This window comes from Falco rusticolus, chromosome 2 (assembly GCF_015220075.1).
Source record: "Falco rusticolus isolate bFalRus1 chromosome 2, bFalRus1.pri, whole genome shotgun sequence".
NCBI classification, from domain to species: Eukaryota; Metazoa; Chordata; class Aves; order Falconiformes; family Falconidae; genus Falco; species Falco rusticolus.
The window spans coordinates 45,171,394-45,193,713 of NC_051188.1; the positions used below are offsets into that span (position 1 = coordinate 45,171,394).

Genomic DNA, 22,320 nt, shown 5'->3' on the forward strand with positions numbered 1-22,320 from the left:
TGAATCTTTTCTTTTTTGGTTTCTGATTTCTCAGACTGTTTCAAAAGCTTTCTGATGAGCAAGGGTAAGTTTTGAAAGATCATAACGTTATTTTTGCCTCCAAATTTTTGTGCATGCACAGTAGCTAAAGACTCGGTGCTGAAAACAACTTGTGCATGCTGCTTCGTTTTTCTGTGCTTGGGCAATTTATGTAACAAATGTAAGAGACTAAAAGCTATGCGTCTGGCAAAAGTTCTCTCTGGCGTCTAGGGTATCAGAGTTATGGTTATCAGGCACTTGAAAAATCATCTCTAATATTTTATTCCTGCTGAAGGGAAGTATTTTGTGTTCTGTGTTTTAAATCAGGCTTTAAAACATTCAGAAATTTAAAGGAAGATTAGTAACTTTTTTCTTTCGAAGGCTGTACAGTTAGAATCTGAAAACAATTAATGACGTGATACTTATCGTGGGATTGATGAATGTTTTGTGGTTGTTTTATATATTACGGGTTATTGAATCCTCAGTGGTAAACTGATTGCTTCACACAATGTGAAATTAGGTGTTGTTTACAGTGTACTGTGACTCAAAGAGAAATATTTTTCCACTTACGGTGTGATGGCATGTGAAGTATTTGGTTATGCATGTTCTCATTTTTTATTTTTTTTTAGCTGTACATTTATTTAATTGCTCATTTATTTTTACCCTGAGACAAAACTTGCTAAATGGCTAAACGTTCCCGGAAGAAGCAAGAAATGTTTCAGAAGTTAGATGTTAGGGGAGGAAGACTCAGAAGGCTCAAGTCACTAGTTAGATTTCAAAGTTAAGACTAGAATTGAAAGTGATGTCCTGTTCCTTGGTATGAATACACGAATATACCCGTTCTTAGGGTGTAGATTTTCCTATTTTGTTGCAGGCAGTTATAGAAACTCAAGAGAAAGAAAAGGAAACCCTGGTCATGTAAGTGTTCTTAAGCTCATCTGGAACAATTTGATACTTACGTACAGTTCCATTACCTAAAACCATTTTTACATGCAATGTAAGTTAACCATTAAAAAAAAAAAGAAAAATAAGAGGAAAAGAACTGTACTAGAAAAGCGTTTCTGCAGTAGTGACCAGGAGGCCTTTTTGCTACATTTGGCATTCTTCCCATTCAGAAAATAGACAAGCAAAGAGGTGTAATAAGTTAATGCCCTAGCCTTTGTTTCTAGAGGCCAAAATCTTATGTTACCAACAAAAGTAGTTGGGGCTTTCGGGAGGAAGCGAGAGAGTCTGGTTTGTTAGTTCAGCGGTCTCTGGGTGGATAACAGATGAGAGCAAGGCCCTGTGCTGGATCAGTTTTGGTTTTAACCTGATCTTCCGTTGTATCGGAGAAGTGCCACATTTTCAAGCCCTGTTAGAACTCTGTCATTCAGATTTTGTTTGGATAAATGCAAACAGAAGTATTTTATTTTTTAAAAAAAAAAAGTAAAACACAGCAGGCTATTTTTCCTTTTAAGTTACAGCATTGAACCTTATGATGAAACACCTGCATTATGCTTGGTGTCTCAGAGGCTGGTGATCAGCTCCAAGCAGGAGTCTTGCCCTACACCTGAATTAAAAGTCCAGTTATGTTTATCGCTGCAGTGTGAAAGAATAAAGGAGAAAATGGTATTGAAGGGAGGGGGAGGGGGGGCAGGGGGAAGCAGGAAAGGTGATCTTTGAGGAATTTAGATTAAAGGGAACTAATGAGTAGGAGTTCATGGGGCAAACTTGCAGCCATGTTCAAGGAATTAGTGAGATGGCTGTGTTAGCCATCCCAACTTGGATGGAAAGCATCAGGGAAGCTTGGGGAAGTGTAACATAGGTTAGTGGGGCCCGTGACATGCATGGACTGAGCGTTTGGCAGTGAATGACTTTCTATCTTTTAGAAACGTGCATTGATAGATGACTTGGTTTTATGATTAGCTTCAGGAAGGAAAGAATGGGAGGTGATTCTGGGGCTGTTACTGGAGAAAAGAAGTGAAAGGATGGAATATGGACTCAAGGAGGGGAGGACATCTTTTAGGTCAAAAAAAGGAGCAAGGTCAATAAAGAGAGTAACAAGTTTAAACAGAAACAGCCGTTGGGTATGAGAGCTCAATGTGAATGATTGGCATGGAGCTGCTACAGAGCTGCTTGTTCCCTTAACCTGATTTTATTTGCTCAAATATGCAACTACTGACTTGAGTGCTGCCACTAGAGCACGTCCTCAGCTGCCCCTGTTTCCTGCTCAGTTCAAAATAACACTCGAGCGCTCAGTTGTACTAATATAAATCTCTCTCAAAGGTTTCACTTGCATAAATGTAGGCCGAGATGTCATAAAGTCGAGTATTCTTTTTCTTTCTAGGAGTAAATCTTTGAACGATGTCAGCGCAGAGGAGCTGCAGTCATTGCGCAAAATCCGTTATGAAGAGCTACAAAGGATAAAAGAACAGTTGCAAGAACAAGATCTAAAGTGGCAAGAAGTAAGTGTTCTTTTTCACCCCTCCTTACGTGTCCTGCTGAAGGGCTGGATGCCATCTACCTTCAGTGTCCCTAGAAAACAGGCTTTGGCACATGTGCAGCAATTTATGGGTCTGTCTTCTAAAATGATCCACCTCAATGCAACTGCTAGTGGTTTGGGGGATGTCTGTTTAATGCGGAACTGAAATGACTTTAAGTATCGTCATAAGTGTCTGATTAATGCTTCAGGATAAGACTTTAATGTATTGTTATAAAGCCTTCGGACTTGATTTCTGTGAACATAAAGAAAAATCAGGACATAAAGAAACACAGTTTCACGTGTTATCTGAAATTTGTGAATACTTTTGTGAAACTATTGGAATGTCTTGAGTATTTGATACTTTGGGAAAAGGGAGGGAAATAGTATTTCCTTGTGCAAATTCTTGAGGCTCCTATGCCCTAATAATTCTGTCTTAAATCCAGCTTGTAAACTGCTTTGGTAGCTTTGCACAGCATCATTTGAAGACCTTTTCTTTTTTATTAAAGTCTGTGCTTGACAATGATTACCAACAAGAAGCTGAAATTAAGAACTGAGCACCAAGTAAGAAGTTCATAGTTGTTTGTTTAATGCATCTCAGCTGTCTCGGTTCTAATATTCAGTACTTCTTTTAGCTCAGCTCTGGTATTTCGTAGAGAATATTGCCAGTTCACATTGTGGTTTTATAGAAATGAAGAAAATACAGAAGTATATGTTTTCAATTTAGAATTTAAGGCCTATTTATTCTCAAGCTAATATATCAGTCTAACATAGTAGTGATTTGGAAAAAAAATAATCCCGAACTCCAAAGTTTACAACAAAGAAATACAGATGGCATTTGCATTAGTTTTCAACTATGTGTCATTGGGTGAAGTATTCCAGAATGAAAAAATTGAAAATATTAAGAGGGAGGGCGCAGAAAGAGCAAACCACGTACTTTTCTACTTGTAATCTAGTAATTACAATTGCTAACTTTAGCAGGAAGTGAGCCTGTAACCCTACCTGAAATACGAGAAACCCTTTATCGTTTAGGGGGAAGGCACACGAAAACATGGCCACAATGCAGACACGCAGATAAGATCAGGGCAGTAGGTAGCAAGTGATGGGATGCCTCTGTAGATTTACGAGGACATGAGAAAATCTGATTGTATATGTTCATGTTAATTTTATAGGATCTAGCAAAATGGAAGAATCGTAGAAAGAGCTTCACTTCTGAATTGCAAAAGAAAAAGGAAGAGAGGGAAGAAATAGAAAGGAGAGCCTCTGAGGTGTCTGAAAGGAGTACCAAATCACTGAAAGAAGTGCAGCAGGAGAGGTAATGACCCTAATGGGAGTATTAAGTTGAAGAATTTAAGTCTAAGCATTTTTATTCCCTTGAATTCTTGAGCAGCTTTCACTGGCAAGTTGCAGTTGATTCTGCAGAGATCTCAAACGTAGTAATCCAGGGAGTTGAAGGAAGGAATACGGTCCAGCAGTGCATTGTTTTTGCAGAATGTTGAACAGTTTTGCTCTATAAATGATGTTTTGCTCTGCTGTCCAGAAATAAATGTATTGAGAAGTCCAGTATTTGCATCCACCTTAAAGAGGTTAAAGCAATAGTGTTGGACTGGGTAATTGCCTTCTTTATTCTTGGGTCATTTTAACTATTTTTTGCCTCTACCACCTGCCTCTACCATTTGCTAGTCTCTTAGCCACTGTGGATAAATACAGCCAGAATTTTAATGTATATCACAGAGCTGTAAACTCTTACTTGACTTCCCCTCTATCCCTAATTGTTCCTCCGGCTATTTGCAGAACAGAATTCTTTCCAAAGACTAAAAAGTGTAAATTGAGTAGCACAGTACCATTTCTAGTGATGACAGTCTCTTTGTTTGTCTATTTGGGTTTTTGAAATGCATATATGACTGAGGTGAAGCGGATATGTACATGGCATGTATTCATAAAAGAAATCTAAATGAGTCTTAAAACAGAATGTGTTTGGTTTCCGATTTTTTTTTTTTTACTTATTTGTGAGGACAAAAATTAGTCTCTTGAATAAAAATACAGGTGCCAATTGTATTGAATATCCAGTATCGTCAGAATCTTAAAAATTATGTGGTAAACATTATCTCTGTGGTGGTTGCTCCTTTATGACAAAGAAACGAATAGCAGAAAAACAAATAACCTGAACTGCAGGATGCCATCTTGCTTTGTTATCTAAAGCTCAGTACAGCATTTTCATAGAGCAGAGACATCAGCAGAGCTCTACAGTTCAGGCAGTGTTATGGGACTACCTTCTTCCCATTCTTTCCTCAATAAAATGCAGATTTCTAGGATATGTAACTTGAACGACTATATCCTTTTCTTGGTAGAGAGATTTCTGTCGTGGTGGCAACCTGATGATGTGACAGTAGCGTGTGCCTGAGTGTCATGGGAGTTATGAAATGGGGGGGAGGGGGAGGCAGGTAGATTTAAAAATATATTTAAATAATAATATTTTTAAATTATGCCATTCATTTTTGTTTACTGGAAATGTGTTTTTCTCATTTTATGCCCTGCTTTGAATATTCAGTAGTTGAAAGACTTAAGGGCTCACCTGTTTGTCAGGTCACTTTGTCTGGTACTTCAGCGTACTCTGTCCCCACAGGGAGGACAGAGACCAAGACTCCTATGGGCAGCGAAAATATGAACACAGATGGACGTATTCACTGAACGATGACGTGTTTAGTGAAGAAAAAGCACCTTCCACACGGTCAGCAGCAAAAGCTGACCTTATAGAAGAAGATACCTCCTACAGCACTAAGGACAGCAAAAGTGCGTATGCCACACGGCTCTGCAAGGAGAACCTGCCAGAGAGCTCGGCTGCTCCTGAAGCTCCTGCTCTGCCAAAGAGCCTGGCAGAGGAGCAAAGCTCGGCTCTTTTGTCTAGCCGCTACTCAGTGAATGCTCAAACTGGGTCAGCTCAGGTTTCAGCTTCTTTCCCGAGAAGTTACCAGAAAAGTGATACCTCTAGGTTAACATCTGTGGTTACACCAAGACCTTTTGGTGTTCACTCAAGAGGAATCTCGTCACTTCCACGGTCGTTCACGGTAAAATTCCACTTAAATCCTGAAGTTTGTAAACGCTGGGGTCTTGGATGGCTGGGGGAGCAGTAGAGTTTTAACTTTGGTTGTTCTCTTTCTAAAAAATCATCTGTTGTTTGATGAAGGCTGTGCTAATAGAGCAGGCAATTCTGTTGTGGCTTTAGATGCTTACTTGTGTTCCTGGACTTAAAGGCACTCCTAGAAATAAGGCTGACAAATATATTTGGTAGAAGAATCTTTTTATTACTTGTAGTAAGTCTCCTTAGTGTTCATTATCAAAAAGCTGCCTTCGAATGTAATTGCCTGAAGCTAAGTTAACATAAGGTAGTGTTAAAGACACGTTTCAGATGATGTAGGTTTCCTCTGCTCTGCTGACTTTGGAATTGACATTTTATGCTAGCCTAAAATTTGCCTACTCAGTAAAGCACGGAAACACAGAAACTGATTTATTCCCCCACCTCCCAACTACTATATCTATTTTCATAGCTTTCTCCTAAATCCCTATTTGTTTTGAATTAAAAAATGGTAAGAATGCAAATCATTCTAAGCAGATGATTTTAAAAAGTTTATCTCTAAAGAGTCTGGACTACTTATTCTGCAAGCACTTGAGAAGAAAATAATACGTTTTTCTTATTTAAAGTGACTAATAAGTAATGGGGTAATGGGTACAGTAACCAGAATTTTTGTGAAAGGGAGAGGGTTTTTTTATTAAACATCTAGATTGCTGAAAGATTAGGGAATTTTTTTTAAAACACGTATTTACCAAACTGTCATTTTTGTCCTAGATGGATGATACCCAGAAATACAACGGAGAAGTAGAAAAAGCTAAAAGAACTCAGACTTTGTTCACCAGCAGTTCGTTTTCTCAACCAGACTCTGCGCACCCTCTCTCCACTAGTGCGTTCAAAAGCAGAGGTGAGGAGGAGGAAAAAGAAGGTGTTCAGTCAACACCTTCTCCTAGTTTGGCATTACCTGCAAAATCCCAAGACACAGATGCTGGAAGCAGTATTCTTAAACAAGAGCATCGCATTCCCCCTGATTCTCTTTCACTTGTATCTTCTGTAGAAAATGTGACTCTGCCGGAGCCTGAAGTTTCAAAATCGCTGGTAAGTGTGGAAATAATGTGATTACTTAGTGTAACTGAATGCTACAGCAGAGTAAAAAAATAAGTAAATTGCATCAAATGCAAATATCTTTTGGTAGTAAGAGAACAGCTCAGACAACTATTTCCTTTGATTTAATTCAGGAGAAAGAAAATAACTGGTTCTTTTATTGCATTTTTTCCCTACCCTTTATATGTCCTGTGCTTAGTTTTATTTCTCATTCTAATTCAAAATAGTTGTTTTAAATTTTGCTTGATGCTTGCAAAGTTGTTATTCTCTGAATTAGCACAATCAGGTATGTCAGTTAGATGAATGATCTGAGCTGCTGTAGCATTCATTTGCACTTTCAAACTGATGGTGGAAAATAAAGACTAGCTTTTCAGAGGCCAGTCTTAAACGTTAGTATCATACTATCCTTTTTTCCATCTGTTGTGGCTGGAGCCCCTCCTTTTTTTTTAAATAATTTACTTGAAATTAATCTAATTAATGTTCACATTAATGAATTTTATAGCAAATAACCATTGCTTTGTGTTTGTGCTTATCTAATTATTGGGTCTTTCAGTGGTTTTTTTTAATATGTATCTTCAAGTACTGTTTCATCCTGATCAAATGTTTCACATGTAAAAAATGATCAGCAATAGCTTTAATTGTTGATACCTTTCTGTATACGTAATGCTGGGGTTCATGCCCCTTGACAGATTAGCGATACTTCTTTGCATTTCTAATGCTGCTGTAAAAGTTAATTGTGCCAGTTGCTTGGGTGAGGATCATAAGAACTAGGATGCTGATTTATGAAGTCACTTCTCACACCAGCTTTATATAAATCCAGTCACTTTGAACCATTCTTCTTCCTAATCACTTGGTGGAAAATGAGCGCATTTCAGTTTAATACTCCTGAAGCCCCTTAACCATTGCAATGAATTTATCATAACTTTTTGGAAACATGATTGTTGTATAAGGAAAGAGATCATGATAATTTTTTTTTTTCTGTGTTGTAGCAAAAACAGGCAGAGGAATTGCTGTTCTGATCAGTGAAAATATAGATTAGATATGGGTTCTTTGATTGTCTTTAAACGAGTCAAAGGAGAACAACATGTACTAGGTCCATATTTTTTCCCTGTAATTAGTCACAAGACTATAAATTGTCCTCCCTGCAAATGAATAATGTGGTGTTGTTTTTAAATTTAAAAAAAAAAAGAAAAAAGAAAAAGAATAAAAGCTTGTGTTGTGCCTCAAATGAGTTATAACTTAAGGAATGCAAGTTACATTTGGCATGTTTGTAAATCATCGCCAGAGTTAGGAAACTGATACAGGTCGCTAGTCATCAGGGCAGTAACACTAGGTTTGTGGAGTGCTAAGTGTTTTGGAGACTATCTGTACAAATGGTGAAGTTCAGTATACAAAGTCACATTATTCCTCAGGCAAGAGGTAGGTTTCAAAAGTAGCTGGGTTGGGATGGTGGAAATAAAAATAACAGCAGCAGTAATTTCCTGGAACACACTCATATTCAAAAGCTTTATATGTGCTCTAGCCCAGTGTGCTAACCTGTCTATTAGTAGATTCACTTTTAATGTACCGTTACTCACCTAAGGACTTGGGTTGTATAGGAGCATTTGCAAGCTAGTAGCTGTGCTTTGAAGAAAGGGTTTAATTTCTACCCTGGGCAGTAACAGGGAGTGTTTTCTAATGAGTAAAAACCTCAGGATGTTGCCTTGGTGGTGTCTTCTGTACCCAGCACTCAGGTACTGCTGGAGCCGCCTCTGGCTGCATCCTGTCCGGAGACTCTGACCAACTACATCTGCTTGTGCAGTGCTGCCTGTTGCATCCTAGCAGCATAGGAGCTGTGGGGGATTGGCTTAGATACCTAGGCTTTTAAATATTTTAAGTTAAGGAAAATTAATCCCACCCTTCAGGAAGGCTTGTTCACTAGGCAACTAAAATATCACTGTACATTTAGTGCATACATATAAGCATGTGGGGGGTCTTCTTCATGCACATGTTAGAATATGTCTGTTTTAAGTGTTGAACAGAAAAAGTCTTTTTTTTCATCTTTTTTTTTTTTTTCTTTTATAGCAATGTCAGTTCCAGGATAATGAAAATAGCATGCATTTGTGTATTTTAATTGTTTTCTTAATGAGTTCATATTAAAATGTTAATGCATGCAACACATGTTCATAATATAGTGTGGGATTGAAAGCAAGTTTACAAAATGTTTTCCCAATCAAATATTTCTGTAGTTTAAAATAGTAATGTTAAGTTTCAATTCTGACTTCGAAAGCATCTTGAAAGTTTGCTAGAATGGGAGATCTGGATTCTAGCTAATTTTGGGATTAATTTTATTATTGAAGGCCTCCATTACAAAATCCATAGCAAGCTAGTAGTATTTCATATGAAATTAAAATGATAATTGTTCATTCAAGTAAACCTAGTTGCAGCATTGAACCTAAAGGAAACTGATGATTCCCACTGAAGGATGTACAAGAAAAAAACAAGCTTCTTTCCAGTTATCTAGCTTTTTCACATCTCTGCTTGACTGGTGCTCTCTCAGGAGGCAGCATGTTTCACAAATTCACAAGACTGTCCATGAAGACTCATTTAGGGGTTTAGAGTCATCAAATTTCTTATATTTTATAGCATTGTGTTACAAAACATTAAAAATAAGAGAGATGCACAGCTAAATATGTATGTAGAGAAGATGTAAATGTAAACCGAAAACATACCTGTTTGAATAAAAAACAAATTAGTTAACTGACTTCAATACTGCTTCCTTTTTCTATGATGCTAATAATAGATGATGAAGGTGCACATTGTGAACAGCCTCACTTATTTAGAGGATAAACTTTCCCTCATTTAAATTCCTGTGATACCAGATACTGTAGTGTCATGTTTTATTTTTCAGGAACAGTACAGTGAAATGAGAATCAGTATAAACCAGAGACCTGGCCACAGTCGCAGCTTTGGATTTACAACAAATTGGAGTTCTTCAGGGGCCTTTGTACAGACAGTTGAAGAAGGTAAATGTGTATTAATTGCACAAATTTTTCTTCTTATGTTTAGTTTGCAGAGGCTTCTAAATTAAGGTGTTTGCTGTGAAGAAGGCTGTAAATGTTAAAAAAATAGGTAGAGAATTGAAAAATCCGTATTTAGTTTGATAATGTATTTCTGTGAAGCCTCTTCACTTGAAATGGGCTGAATTCAGAAATACCAAAACTGCGTTTTGCTAGCCAAGGACATTTCTATAACCACTGAAAAAGGCATAAGTGTGATTACTCACATAGTCACCAAACCCTTTACAGAACAGTCATAAGTGGCACATACAGACTTCTAATATCCATATTGTTCCTTTCAGCTAAGCTTGGAACATTTCACTTCATATGGTTTGTAATTACTTGCAGAGGAAACTTAGTTAGGAGTTAGTATTTTCATTTCAATTTTCCCTTTCTTAGCCATGTTGAATTTTGCAGATAGTTAATATTTTTAAGCAATTGCAACTTCTAAATTTATTTCCAGTGCAGTTTTTTCAGATGTGTTCACGCTGAGGAAAAGCAAACATTTTTGGCTAGATCAAAACATCAATAAAGTTTATTTCTAGGCTTTAGTAGTCTTCTGCAGAGACAAGCTTGATTTCCTTAATTAAACGGCAACAAAACCCAAGCAAATCACGTGTAATGCTTGTTTTCTGAGCAATGATCTTTCCCATTGCCAGTAATACTTGAGGAGTATTGAATTGTGCCCTTTCTTCCAGCTAACACAAGATCATCCTGAGAAAGGAGAAATAACTGGAAACTTCTCGTGTAGTTAGCCCTTCATTATACTTTCCAGAGAGGAAAAAATACTATTTAACAGCACTTACTGAGCACCCTTGATTTCAGCCCCGCCCCACCCCCTCTCCCCCCAGTTCAATGTTTAGACCTCTCTGCACTATAGGTGGGCACTTCTCATAATTAGATTGTAACCATTAATACTCGCTTTGCATGGAGAGTAACTTTCCAATGGCTTTCCCTGCTGCTAGGCTTCTGGTTTAATGTTGTTATGTGGAAGGAGACGACTGTCTTTTTGCACTGCCAGGTATAAGTAAGAAACCTGAGGGGAGTGAACGTTCCTGCTGGTCATTCACATAGGTCCATGTGGACTCTATCCCCAGCTCTCTAGGCAAGAAGATGACCTAGTGGCTGTTACCTCCATTATGCTTTATTACCATTTTTGCAAGGAAGGGTGCAAAGTATAAAGATTGAATGGAGAATGGACTGTATCTTGGTATTCTTGTTTATCGCCTGTGTTTAACATAATTTTTTCAACTAGCTTGTGTTGTATCCTTACTCAGTAGCTGTAGATTCCTTTAAAGGAATGAAGGATGAAAGAGGTGAATGGCCCATTGAAAGAGTAAGATATGCTTTCAGCTCAGCACCTCTGAATCTTGTGTTTCCTATTTTTTAAGGATAAGTCATAGGACAATTCAGGTTGGAAAAGACCTTGAAGGTCATAGAGCAAACCCCTGCTCAAGAAAGTGTCAAGACTGAATTCAAACCAGGTTGCTTAGGGCCTTAGGCAGGTGGGTTTGAGACCCTCCAAGAATGGAAACTGCACAGCTGCTCTGGGCATTGCGTAATTATCCTCTCAGACAAAATCTTCCCCGCATATCCAGTCAGACATACCTTTGCCTCAGTTTATAACACTGTGCTGTGTTCTTCTGCCATAAATTTCAATAAAGAGCAGCATTTGTAATCTACTGCTGCCAGGGTCTCTCCAGCCTATCAGCCAACATCAGAGTTAGTCCATCCCAGGAGCAGGACTCTGCATTTCCCCTTGTTGGGTGTCAGGTTCCTACTCTGAATGGCAGCCCTGCCCTGCAGTATATCTGCCACCCTGTCCCTTTCGGTGTGGTCTGCAAATCTGATAGGGGTGTGTTTCACCTTCTCTTCCTCGTGCTTATTGGTGAACGCGTTAGAGAGGACAGGACCCAGGATTCATCCCCTGGGAGAGCTCCACTTGTAATCAGCCTCCAGGCTGAGTGTGAACTATTGACTACTACCCACAGAGCCTGACAGCCCAGCCAGTATTTCACCCATCTGGTCATTCTGCCCTGTAGACAGTATTGTCCCAGCTTCTATAGTGATACTGTGGAAGATCATGCCAAAAGCCTTATTAAAGACAGGGTAGATGGTATCCACCACTCTCCCTTCATCCACAGGTCTAGTCATGTCATCATTGAAGACAACCAGGCTGATCGAGTGTGTTTCAGGCTTGGGAACTCCATACCAACTGTTCCCAGTCATCTTTTTCTCTTCCATGAGCCCAGAAATAGCTTCCAGGGAGACTTTCTCTGTTTGTCTTGACATACGTGTCATTCTGACTAGCTATATGGTTTTCTTCAGGTGATAACCTGCATTTATCTTTTTACTGATTATAAATCACAGAATGGTCAGGGTTGGAAGGGGCCTCTGGAGATCATCTAGTCCAGCCCCCCTGCTAAAAGCAGGGTCACCTATAGCAGGTTGCACAGAATCGTGTCCAGGTGGGGTTTGAATGTCTCCAGAGGAGACTCCACAGCCTCTCTGGGCAGCCTGTTCCAGTGCTCTGTCACCCTCAAAGAAAACAAGTTTTTCCTCACATTCAGCTGTTGATTCCTGTGTTAGTTTGTGCCTGCGGCCCCTTGTCCTGTCACTGGGTGCTACTGAAAAGTCTGAAAATGTCTCTGTGTTATACATAGGTTCTTCTCTTTCAAAAAAATTAAGAAAACTACTTGGCAAGCAAAATTAACTTCTTATAAGTGTTCTCAAATTAAGCTTACTAAGAGTTAAGCTTGTAACACGTTTCAGTGAGACCCATTTACTACATATAAAAGAAGATAGTGCTTATTTTTTACAGTAATTTTCAATGTTTACACTAAAACAGAGGTAAACAGAAGGCCTTGAATTCATTAATCTAGAGGTTGTTCTGCCAACCTCCCCAGTACCATATAATCTTTATTGTTTCAGTCCTTCCCCTTTCACCCACCCTATTCGCAATCCTTTTTTGAGATTGTGTTGATGCAGGAGTGCACATCTGCAATCAAACCCTTGCAGACATGTAGGACAAAGTAAATTTGACCCGCTTCCTTCAAGTTTTAATTAAGCTACTATTTATCTGTTGTTATTGCAACAGATGGGGACAGGTTAGAGATAACTAAACACGTGTGGAAAATGAGTGAGTATTTGGCTGGTTTTGTTTTCACTGGGGCATAGTAAGAAAGAAAAATATTTACCTCCAGGGAAACTAATGAAAAATAGCAGTACCTATTTTATGTAACATAAACTAAATCCTCTACAGCAGTATAAAGAAATTACCAGTAACTCCTATAGTCCTGAAAGGAGCTGGACAGAGAGAGACAACTGGCACCGTACAACTTCTGGCACTGGAATTGCCAGCTAGTCTCTGGAGGCTTCTCTGGAGGTGAATTGGAGCAGAAGCCCAGTATAGTCACCCTGGTTTGCACTCTTAAGCTCTTTTATTCACAACTGTAGAGGCAGTAGAGGAAGGGCAGCTGGCAAAGTAACGTGCCAAAAATTGAGAGGTGTAAGTTGTTCTGGCTGTGTTAGAAGTTAGAAGTTAGTTACACGACTGCTGCTGTTCATTCCAATCTGTATGTATGGTTTGGGGTATGGTCTGGATATGTCTTTCTGGTGGTACTGGAGGAGCCACGCAATCTTAAATTCCCTTCCTTTCCTAACACTGAACTGAGGTATACTGTTCTCACCTCTAAGGTGGATCTCATCCCTGTCAAACTGAGTAAAATGAACATTCTGTCACAGCATAAAAGGGAAATTACCAGTTCTGAGGATCTCCTTGAGCCTGAAGCATTCCCTGTACCATGAGCATGAAGTTCAGTCTATATGTGGTCAAACTATATGGTATTAAAGATTTCATGTCTTGAAATCAGACACAATTCCAAATGTTATATGGTATTGTTGAAAACAGGAACTTCAATGGTATCCTTAATAGTGCCTTCCATTAATATATTTGAAAATCTGTTAATTCTTTAACATTTTCCTGGCTCTAAGGAGACGCACATTTTTTTGTTTAACTATCACCCAGGTTTTCTTCCTTCAAATGAAAACCCTACCTTTTCTTCTATAGTATTGCTGAAAAGTAATTGTTGTGTTTTGAAATCTTTACTGATAACTGCTAATGGAGTTTTTAGTCTGTAGTTTAAGAAGAATGCAGAAAAATAGAATATGAAGCTATTCTCTCCTAAAGTAGTACTCAGTGTTGTTTTTTTAGTGAAGTGTGATGGATCACTGTTTCATGCAGTATTAGGAATCATAGCATTTCTTTATTTCTTAACTTTCTGGGGCGCCAGGTATACTTAAAGCTATCTGAATCCTTAGTGGATGATCCACACAGCAGCGTTTTATTAGTGAGTTAGAACATTGTCAGGATGAAGCATATGGTGTCTAAATTCTTCTGTCATGCTTGTCCACATTAATTTCTGATAACGGAGTATAGCATTGTTCTTGGTATATTTTGAATAAGGTGTGTGGAATTCACTACTTACACAATGGAAACATTTTCCAAAGTAATTCAGATTTGTTTTATTCTATTAACATGAGCATTTATTGTGCAATCTTTAACTATGTTTTCACTTAGCTTTTCCATTTTCTATTCTGCTAAGGGAATAATTGTTAATGGAAATGGTATGGTAATTCATAAAACATTATTTAGGGAAGTCTGAGTTCCTTAGCTCATCCATTTTCTGAATTAAAACAGCAAAAAGTTTATTAACTGATCCTGTATGTTCTCTGTTCTTAGGCTAGTGAGTTCACCTGCCAATGCGTAGTAAATGAAAAAAGAGTATAAATTGCAGCCTATCCTGCAGAATGTCAGTAGAATTCAAAGTCCAAGCTGCAATAAAATTTGCTCTTAATAGGCAAAATAATTAGAATCCAGAGAAGTCTGATGGGACAGCACCCAGCAATATCTTGAGCCCAATTACCAGTCAATTCAGAGTTAACAAACTGTTTTAGAAAAGAAGTAATGCAGCATGCTTTTGCAGTAGAGCCCAGAAAATGTAAATAAGAATACGAGAAAGCCAGCTTCTCCTAGGACTAACAAAGTGGATGCCGTTTTCTTGGGCAAATAAGAGGATTACCCAAACACTGGCTGAATTTCAGCTAATCGTTGGCTACAGACACGGTGGTGCTGCCTGTCTCTCATTGTCCCAGATTATAAAGGTTAGCTAGTGAAGGCAGGAGTGGGCCCAGAAGTTGTTAATTAAATGGGCTAGCCATAATGTGAACACTTACAAGTCCAAAAGACTGATGTTTGTAATTTTCATAACTTTCAAATTGAAATGCTACCTGGATACTGAGTTTACTGACCTTACATTACAGTGTCATAGATTGTTCTCAAAGATTTTTCTGAGTATCCATCACTTAAGTGTTTCTTTGAAGGATTCCCCCCTGACCTAGCCACAACTGTGGTAAAAAAATAATTGTGAACTGAGACACAATTGTATTTTTCTTCTGTTTTCTGCAGGTAGCCCTGCAGCACTTTGTCAGCTGCATGTAGATGATGAGATCATTGCTGTCAATGGCACAAAGGTTTCAGGTATGGACTATAGTCAGTGGGAAGAAGCCATCAGCAGAGCACTAGAAACTGGAAACCTACTCATGGATGTCAGACGATATGGAAAGAATGGTGAGTTGTTTCGTCGGGCAGATACAGTATGCTCTGTAAGGCAAATAAGCTTTGTCTCTGCTGTACCTGACAGCTGAGAGTCCTTATTACCCTTACAGTAGTAATATGTATCTAAGCTAAGTAGTTTGCTAGCATGTCTGTTGCATTTTAACACAACCTGGCTTTTTTTAACTACTTGTGCATTAGAAATGTGTTGACAAGCAAGTCTACAAAGTGTTGAACTACTGACCTCTCTCTTACGCTCTAGCCTGTTTCTGAGAGGATGGACAGGTAAAAAAGTATGCAACCACCACGCAAGGGAATATAACATTTTCTTTCCTGCCATACCACAAAAATGAAGAGGGGATGGTCTCTAGACGATAGTAACTTCTAGAGCCTCTCTCCTGCGATCAGCAGCTCCCTTTCTTCAGGGAAGGAGGATCTTGTGTTCCTTTCTTCAGGGAGTGCTTCAGGTGGCGTACGAGCTTGTGAGTGATGTAGTACCTTGTGCTATGCTTTGGGTATTGACCCAAATCTTGAGATGCTGCGCAGCCTCTCCAGAATGGTACTACCTGTTCTGGCTAGTGAGGCTTTTCATCCTGGCTGAAGGTCTTTTAGCATCTCTAGACTTGTCATGGGTTTAATGAGGATACCCTTTCAAAGTCCCAAAAGGATTTTTCCAGAGTTGGAAGTGTGACCAATGACTTCTTTCACAGTACAAATGCAAAACATTCTTCTAGTGGGAAGCTAGGTAGAATACACTGCCAGCAAGTGGGGAAAAAAGTAGTGGGGTGAGGAACAGACAGGAAACAAATCACTTCTACAGGGCCTAGCACGAACAAGGAGTGAGATTAGTGGAGAAGTCATCACTGAATAAATTTTAGGTAGTGGGAGGGGAGAAATGATGGGAGTGCAAGAGAAGTTTCTCATTTGTCTTCGCCTCATCATTTTTGCTAGTTTAGGTTAGACTGCCTTGCCCCCTGCCTTCTGTGCTTCTTGATGAGCATGGACATAAAAATGACACTTCCCTGGATAGCATATGAGTCAAACTGTACCTTGTGTGAGTAAAGTTGGAAGAATTTTCTCGATCCTTACTAATGCTAATGAAATAGTTTCCAATGAATACTAATTGCTCTGTAATGTTGAGCTACTGTAGCCCATGCTAGCAAAATATCTGGTAAACTTTTACCTGGCTTATGACTAACACTTGCATTTCTGGGGAAGGCGGTCTGCTCGTAAAAGCCCTTTTTCCTCTCTTCACAAATTCCACCTGATTTGTGTGTCTCCCTCTTCTGTTATGTGGTGGGTTGTGTGTGTGTTTGTGTGTGTTATTTTAATGTGTTTTCTCTAACTCTTGTTCTGTTCTTTGACATTACTGTCCACATTAATTTCTTGATCTTCCACATACCAAAAAGACTGGGGCAAAGACCAGCCTTCCCTGCCACATGTAAGACATAAAATCCTCAATCTCACCAGTATGGCTACCAACATTATAGGTACATCTGAAAATAAATGGATTGATGCAACTTCTGGAGAACACATTTCAAATGTTTCCACCATAACAACAAAAAGAGACTTCTCCAGCAGCCTTCAAAGTTCTGTGAGTATGTTTTTGAAGGGTTGTGGGATTTAGGGGGAGGAAGAAAGTAAAAAGTCTAAGACCTTGATGGGGGGAAGATGGAGAAAAGACCTTGGAAGTCTTGTTTTTATTTGTATTGCTTAAGGAGCATATAGGGTACTGCAAATACAGAGATGTAGTTACGTATGTGTTAAGCTAAATAAGGCATTTTAAAGACTTGCTACTGTCCATCCATGAGCAGACACTGCTAAGGGAGGAGTATTAAAATATGTGCAGAGTGCATTTGAACTAGAACATATAGAGCGTTTATCCTTTAGAAAAGACTTTTACCTCCATTATTCATGTAAATGAAAGTTGCAGCCCCAAAGAGCAAGCATATCTGTGCTTTCAAATTACTTGCAAATAACACCCTGCCTGCCGAGGAGCTGAAATAGCAAGATCGCAACTTCTGGCATTTTCTTGCAAACTGATGGTTGTGGGTTTTTTTTCCAGCCAGCAATTCACGGATGATTATTGATCCTCTCAAATGCCTGTTATCTTTTTGTCTTATAATATACTCAGGCAGTTTCAGATAGTTTTGTATCTTTCTGTGGAAAGTGTTCTGAAGTGTTCAGTGATACACAGTTCCTGTCAGGGAGACATGTAATTGGTTAAACTTCCACAAATCCAATGAACCCCAGCCCTTTTATTTTTCACTTTTTCAGGATAGAGAAACAAAAATGATAAATGGAATGCAAGGAGACCTTGGCTCTAATGAACAAAGAGGTAAACCACTACTGCTTTTCATCTGCTAATTGTGTGGGTTTGCAACAAGCGCTGACATTATACGTGTAATCATCACAAGCTTTATACAGCGGGCAAAGCAAGACCTTAATGAACTGAAAGCTAGGCAGGTATCAGAGATCTAGCTGCATCCAAACTGGGTGTAGTTTGCTTCCACAACATGCTAGGCAGTTGGAGAACTGACAACAGCGCAGTGACAAATCCCCACATCTCTGCATTAGCAGTTGTAAATTTATTGTGCGGTAGGGGTGAAAGAGAAGGGGAAGGGACACAATCTATTGTAATTGCTACTGCGTTGTGTAGAGACTGACTCAGTATGAGCATTGATTTATTTCACTGCTCAGGAAGAGTTTAAAAAGTATTGAACTCACCCCCCCCCCCCCCCCCCCCCCCCGCCCTTTTCAGTTGTGAGGTTTTGGGGGTAGTTGTCATTTTTCTAATATTATTTTACTTTTATTCCTGGAGAATGCTATTAATAATACTGGTATGAACAATAATTACTTATGATGCTATGAACAGTTATAGCCTTACTTGATGACAGTGAGAGAAACCAGGTACGTATACTTTCTAATGGAACAATGATCCTTAAGTGGGAACTTGGTATTTCATTTTGTCTTGAATGCACATGGTGAATTGTATGAGTCCCGTCATGTTGTACTCCGTACCCCTCCTCCCCCCTGGGCCAAGAGATCAGTTGCCCTCTGGACATGCTTTTCTGATGACTTTAAATGATGATTAGGCACCTCAGTCCAATTTGGCATGTCAATTGAGGAGGCCTAAATTAGACGGAGAGAATCTGAGTCTGACACTTGTACTGTTGTTACAGTTGGACATTGTTAGTGATAAAATGAAATACTAATCAGTATATGATGTAACCTACTAAAAACTGTATTTGTTGTTACAAAAGATTAGATTTCCTTTGTGTTTCAGGGGCTTTTTGTTTTTTCTGAAATGGCATTGCTATAGATTGGGGGTCTAACAGAAGTTTCTTATCCAGTGGGGATAGTCATTAAAAAAAACCAACACAAAACCCACCAAAACCAGCACCTCATTGACTTGTTTGTGTTCTTTGTATTTTTCAAATAGCGTCTGAACCTATTTCTTTGAAAAACTTAAAAAGACGGTCACAATTTTTTGAGCAAGGTAAACCAAAGAGCTAACATTTCATGTACTTCCATGAAATAGTTCCTGCTGCACACTCTTCCTAACAAGTCTGGTGCTGGGTACTATACCTCTTCAGCATTGTTTGTTGAAGTTACAGCGAAGCAACATAATTGATTTCCCTTCTTTCCCCAGGGTCATCAGGTTATTCTTACAATTCATGGGTCTACCTTTGTGGTAATGGGTCTTTGTGTGTTCTCTTATATCTATAGCTGTTAAAATCTCTTCTGTGTTGTTCGTACTTTTTTTTTCACTGGGTAGGAGTAAGAAGGATCGAGCACTCTGTTCAGGTTTGCTACTACCTACAAAACAAGAATAACATTGGATGTTCCAGCAGAGGCTTAGTGCAGACCTCGGAGCTGTTGATAAAATATTTAACTCTGGATTTGAATTTATCTTGAGTTGCAGCACTGTGCTTTCATCTAAATTGGTTGGAAAAAAAGGTAGCTACTGGCTTTCCACTATGTGGTGACTGTCACAAGATCCCAAGAAGACCTATATAAATTTTGAATTGAATATGTTAGCTTTTAAAGGCAAAACATTTTTGCCTCAACTTCGGTTTTGTAGGTTGCCTTTTGGTGTTTGCATGTCACAACTCACATACTTCCACTAATGTTGTATGTCTAACGCTGTCTTCAGACTATGTATGCCTTGCTGTTTTGCTGTAGCCTGAAAGAGTGAAGTCCTGGCCCACTGGAAGTTCAGTGTGAATTTTGGCAATTATTTCAGTGGAGCCAGAACTTTACCTTCAGTGGTGATGGCTTCTGTTTTTTTTCTAGAAGAGATATGTGAAGTGCCACAGCATATATCTGTGTTTGTGGTTCTGTTTGCTTTTGAATACTTCTGCTGCATTGTATCTGCAATATGGTGGTATTTTTGTTGGATTATTTTTTTTTAAGACTGGTTATGAAGTTTGGGTTTTATTTTAATAAATTTTACAGTAATATTTGAAGTATTTCAGTTGTGCTTGAGGGGGAGGAGAAGGGTGTATTTCTAGAGTGTATGCTCAGTACAGTTTTGTTCATTTTAAACTTTTGACACTTTAGCTTTACAATTATATAAAGATTCTTCTTTCTAAACATGTACAGGCCAGCATAAGCTTGCAAGGCAGAGAGAAGTGGAGAGCAAAGATAGGCGCTGTCTATGCCTCACTTCAGCATCTGCTGGTGCAGTTGCAGGAGATCAAGTCTGTCATATTGTCCCTGTGGCTGCTGCGATCTGATAATTACGACAAAATTGTGCATATATAGTTCGGATGCTAGCCTGTGACTCATTAGATGTCTTTTGTAACCTATTGTATTTGAATTTTCTCCACTTCATGTGGTCGTACTCTACAGAAAACTGTTGCAACTTGTTGCTTTTATGCACTTTTTATTTTTTAACTGAAATTTGGACAGCTAAGTGACAAGTACGCTGGCAACAAAGAAAAATAGTGATGATGCTTAGGAAAGGCATCTGTGCTTCTCCATGTTTTCTCAACTTTTAATGTATTGGCATAATATACATCGCTTATAGTCATCTTGGCACAGTCTAAGACCGAGCATGATGGCCTCAAATAGCATAAGGTTCGTAGTGAATGGTAACAAGCTCATCAAACTCAAGCGTGCTTTTGGGAGTAGGAAAAGAGGACAGTCAGAAAGGGGAAATATGTGGTTTTGCAGTAGAGAAGTTGCCTGTGGATGTCTGTTGCTCTTAATTCACATCAAGGGCAGTAGGTGAGTAGCTGCTCTACCCTGGAGCAGCGTTCTGGTGATTGGTCATGCTAAACAGTCGGGTTTCACAATAATAATAGGAGAGAGGTGTAGCAAAGAACCTCTATATTGCCACAGTGGGAGATGTACTGCTAATGCAAGCAATTGCTGATGGCACTTTTGAGCATGTAAAGCTTTTAAACAATTGCACACATTAGTTGAAAGCACCTAATGAATTCTGCCCTCAAGTAAGTTCAGTAGGGAAAATGCAAGCATGGCTTACAAAGGAAGCAAAAATTTGTCTGAAGCTCAGACTTTCCACATTTACACACGTCTTGCAATAGTGAATATGTATGGCTCTAATGATTTCTGTTTTTTGCCTTCAAAATCTCGCAGGAGGCCCAGAGCCTGCAATGCCTGATGTAAGTACTATTTACGAACTACTGATTAGTTGTATAACCCTGGTCTTTTCAAGAAGACCAAAGCTTTCTATTGCTTTTTATGCTTCTTTAAAATTGTGATCAAATCTGAGAGGACTAAGATTTTCTAATGCGCAATAGAATGGTTGCTTTCTGACCCTTTGAAGAAAAGACTAATTTAGGTCCTTGTCACTATAAAGCTGTAGTGTTTGTAATGGCTTTTATTTCCCACTTCAAAAAAATGTTTTTAAAGTGTTGATTACATGAAAGAAGATAATAATATTTCATTTCTGTGCTCTATTAGCTCCCAGTCCCATCCATTAGTGCTCCTACTCGTCGGGTTTGGGATCAAGAGGAAGAAAGAAAACGACAGGAAAAATGGCAAAAGGAGCAGGACCGTTTATTGCAGGTATAATTAATCTTCATAATCATAGGCTGGCAATCCCTTGGGTGCAGCAAATGTTACTGAAAGAAATTAACGTGTAACTTCTGCAATTCTTCTTACTGATGGCCTAAGAGGACTTTCACATACATTTGCTGGGCTGCACAATTACACACACTAGCAATTATTCAGCAAAAAGAGGACAATCAAACCCAGACTGTGTATTCACTACGTCCAAAATGCTCAGTCATTGCAAGGCTGGTATGCTTTTACTGGCAACAGATTTTAAGGAATAAGCAAAGACTTAAGGGCTGTAGTGTTCACTTTGGAATATGAGTTTTATTTTTCCCCCTTAAGAAAATTTCCTCTAGAATGAGTTTTTATCTTCAATCAGCGATACAGCCTTATAATCAGAAAGGGAGAAGGCAGCCAGTGCCTGCTTAGGTGTCTGCTAGCATCCTGTTGTTTAGCAATCGGCTAAACAGTTGGAATCAACCTGGTTCCCAGGTTGATATCACTTTATATTTACTGTATTAACGTGCCCAATTCCACTCCATCTTTCAAGAAGTACCTTAGATAGCTGATTTTTGTTCAAATGGAAACTAAACTGTAAAACGGGGAATATAAAAGACATGAAGTCAGTTGTTACAAGACTTAACATCTAATAATCTTGGATTCTCCAAAATTAGTTGCACAACTTTGGATTGTAGTTGAGCCAGGATTTCAGTCACTTATGGCAAACCTAATGTCCTGGTGGAGCTCAAGCATGTTTTTCCTATGCTGGTCTGTTAAAAAACACATTAAATACCAGAAGTACATTCTAATGCAAATAAAAACATACCATGTTTCTTATTTGTGTGTTTAACTTCAATCTAATGTGACAGGAGAAATACCAACGTGAACAAGAAAAACTGAGGGAAGAATGGCTGCGAGCTAAGCAAGAAGCAGAAAAAGAGAGCTCCAAGTATTTTGATGAGGTAGGCTATGAATATGGCGTCACCTTTGACTG

At 38.8% G+C, this 22,320-nt stretch overlaps 1 protein-coding gene across 9 annotated transcripts in view; it reads left to right on the forward strand.

Moving 5' to 3' along the window:
* The window catches only part of LMO7 (LIM domain 7), a 131,020-nt gene that overhangs the window by 93,246 nt on the left and 15,454 nt on the right, over window positions 1–22,320 (forward strand). For 3 of the 9 annotated variants that reach the window (XM_037376041.1, XM_037376037.1, XM_037376033.1), the window contains 13 exons: window positions 35–64; window positions 2,345–2,462; window positions 3,649–3,791; window positions 5,103–5,544; window positions 6,324–6,644; window positions 9,541–9,655; window positions 15,156–15,317; window positions 16,712–16,896; window positions 17,580–17,640; window positions 18,745–18,801; window positions 20,907–20,932; window positions 21,234–21,338; window positions 22,196–22,288. In XM_037376041.1, coding sequence (XP_037231938.1) covers window positions 35–64; window positions 2,345–2,462; window positions 3,649–3,791; window positions 5,103–5,544; window positions 6,324–6,644; window positions 9,541–9,655; window positions 15,156–15,317; window positions 16,712–16,896; window positions 17,580–17,640; window positions 18,745–18,801; window positions 20,907–20,932; window positions 21,234–21,338; window positions 22,196–22,288 — 1,858 coding nt within the window. Of the gene's footprint in view, window positions 1–34; window positions 65–2,344; window positions 2,463–3,648; window positions 3,792–5,102; window positions 5,545–6,323; window positions 6,645–9,540; window positions 9,656–15,155; window positions 15,318–16,711; window positions 16,897–17,579; window positions 17,641–18,744; window positions 18,802–18,954; window positions 18,997–20,906; window positions 20,933–21,233; window positions 21,339–22,195; window positions 22,289–22,320 lie in introns of all 9 variants that reach the window. The other 6 variants (XM_037376040.1, XM_037376034.1, XM_037376038.1 and 3 more) reach the window with 6 other exon arrangements.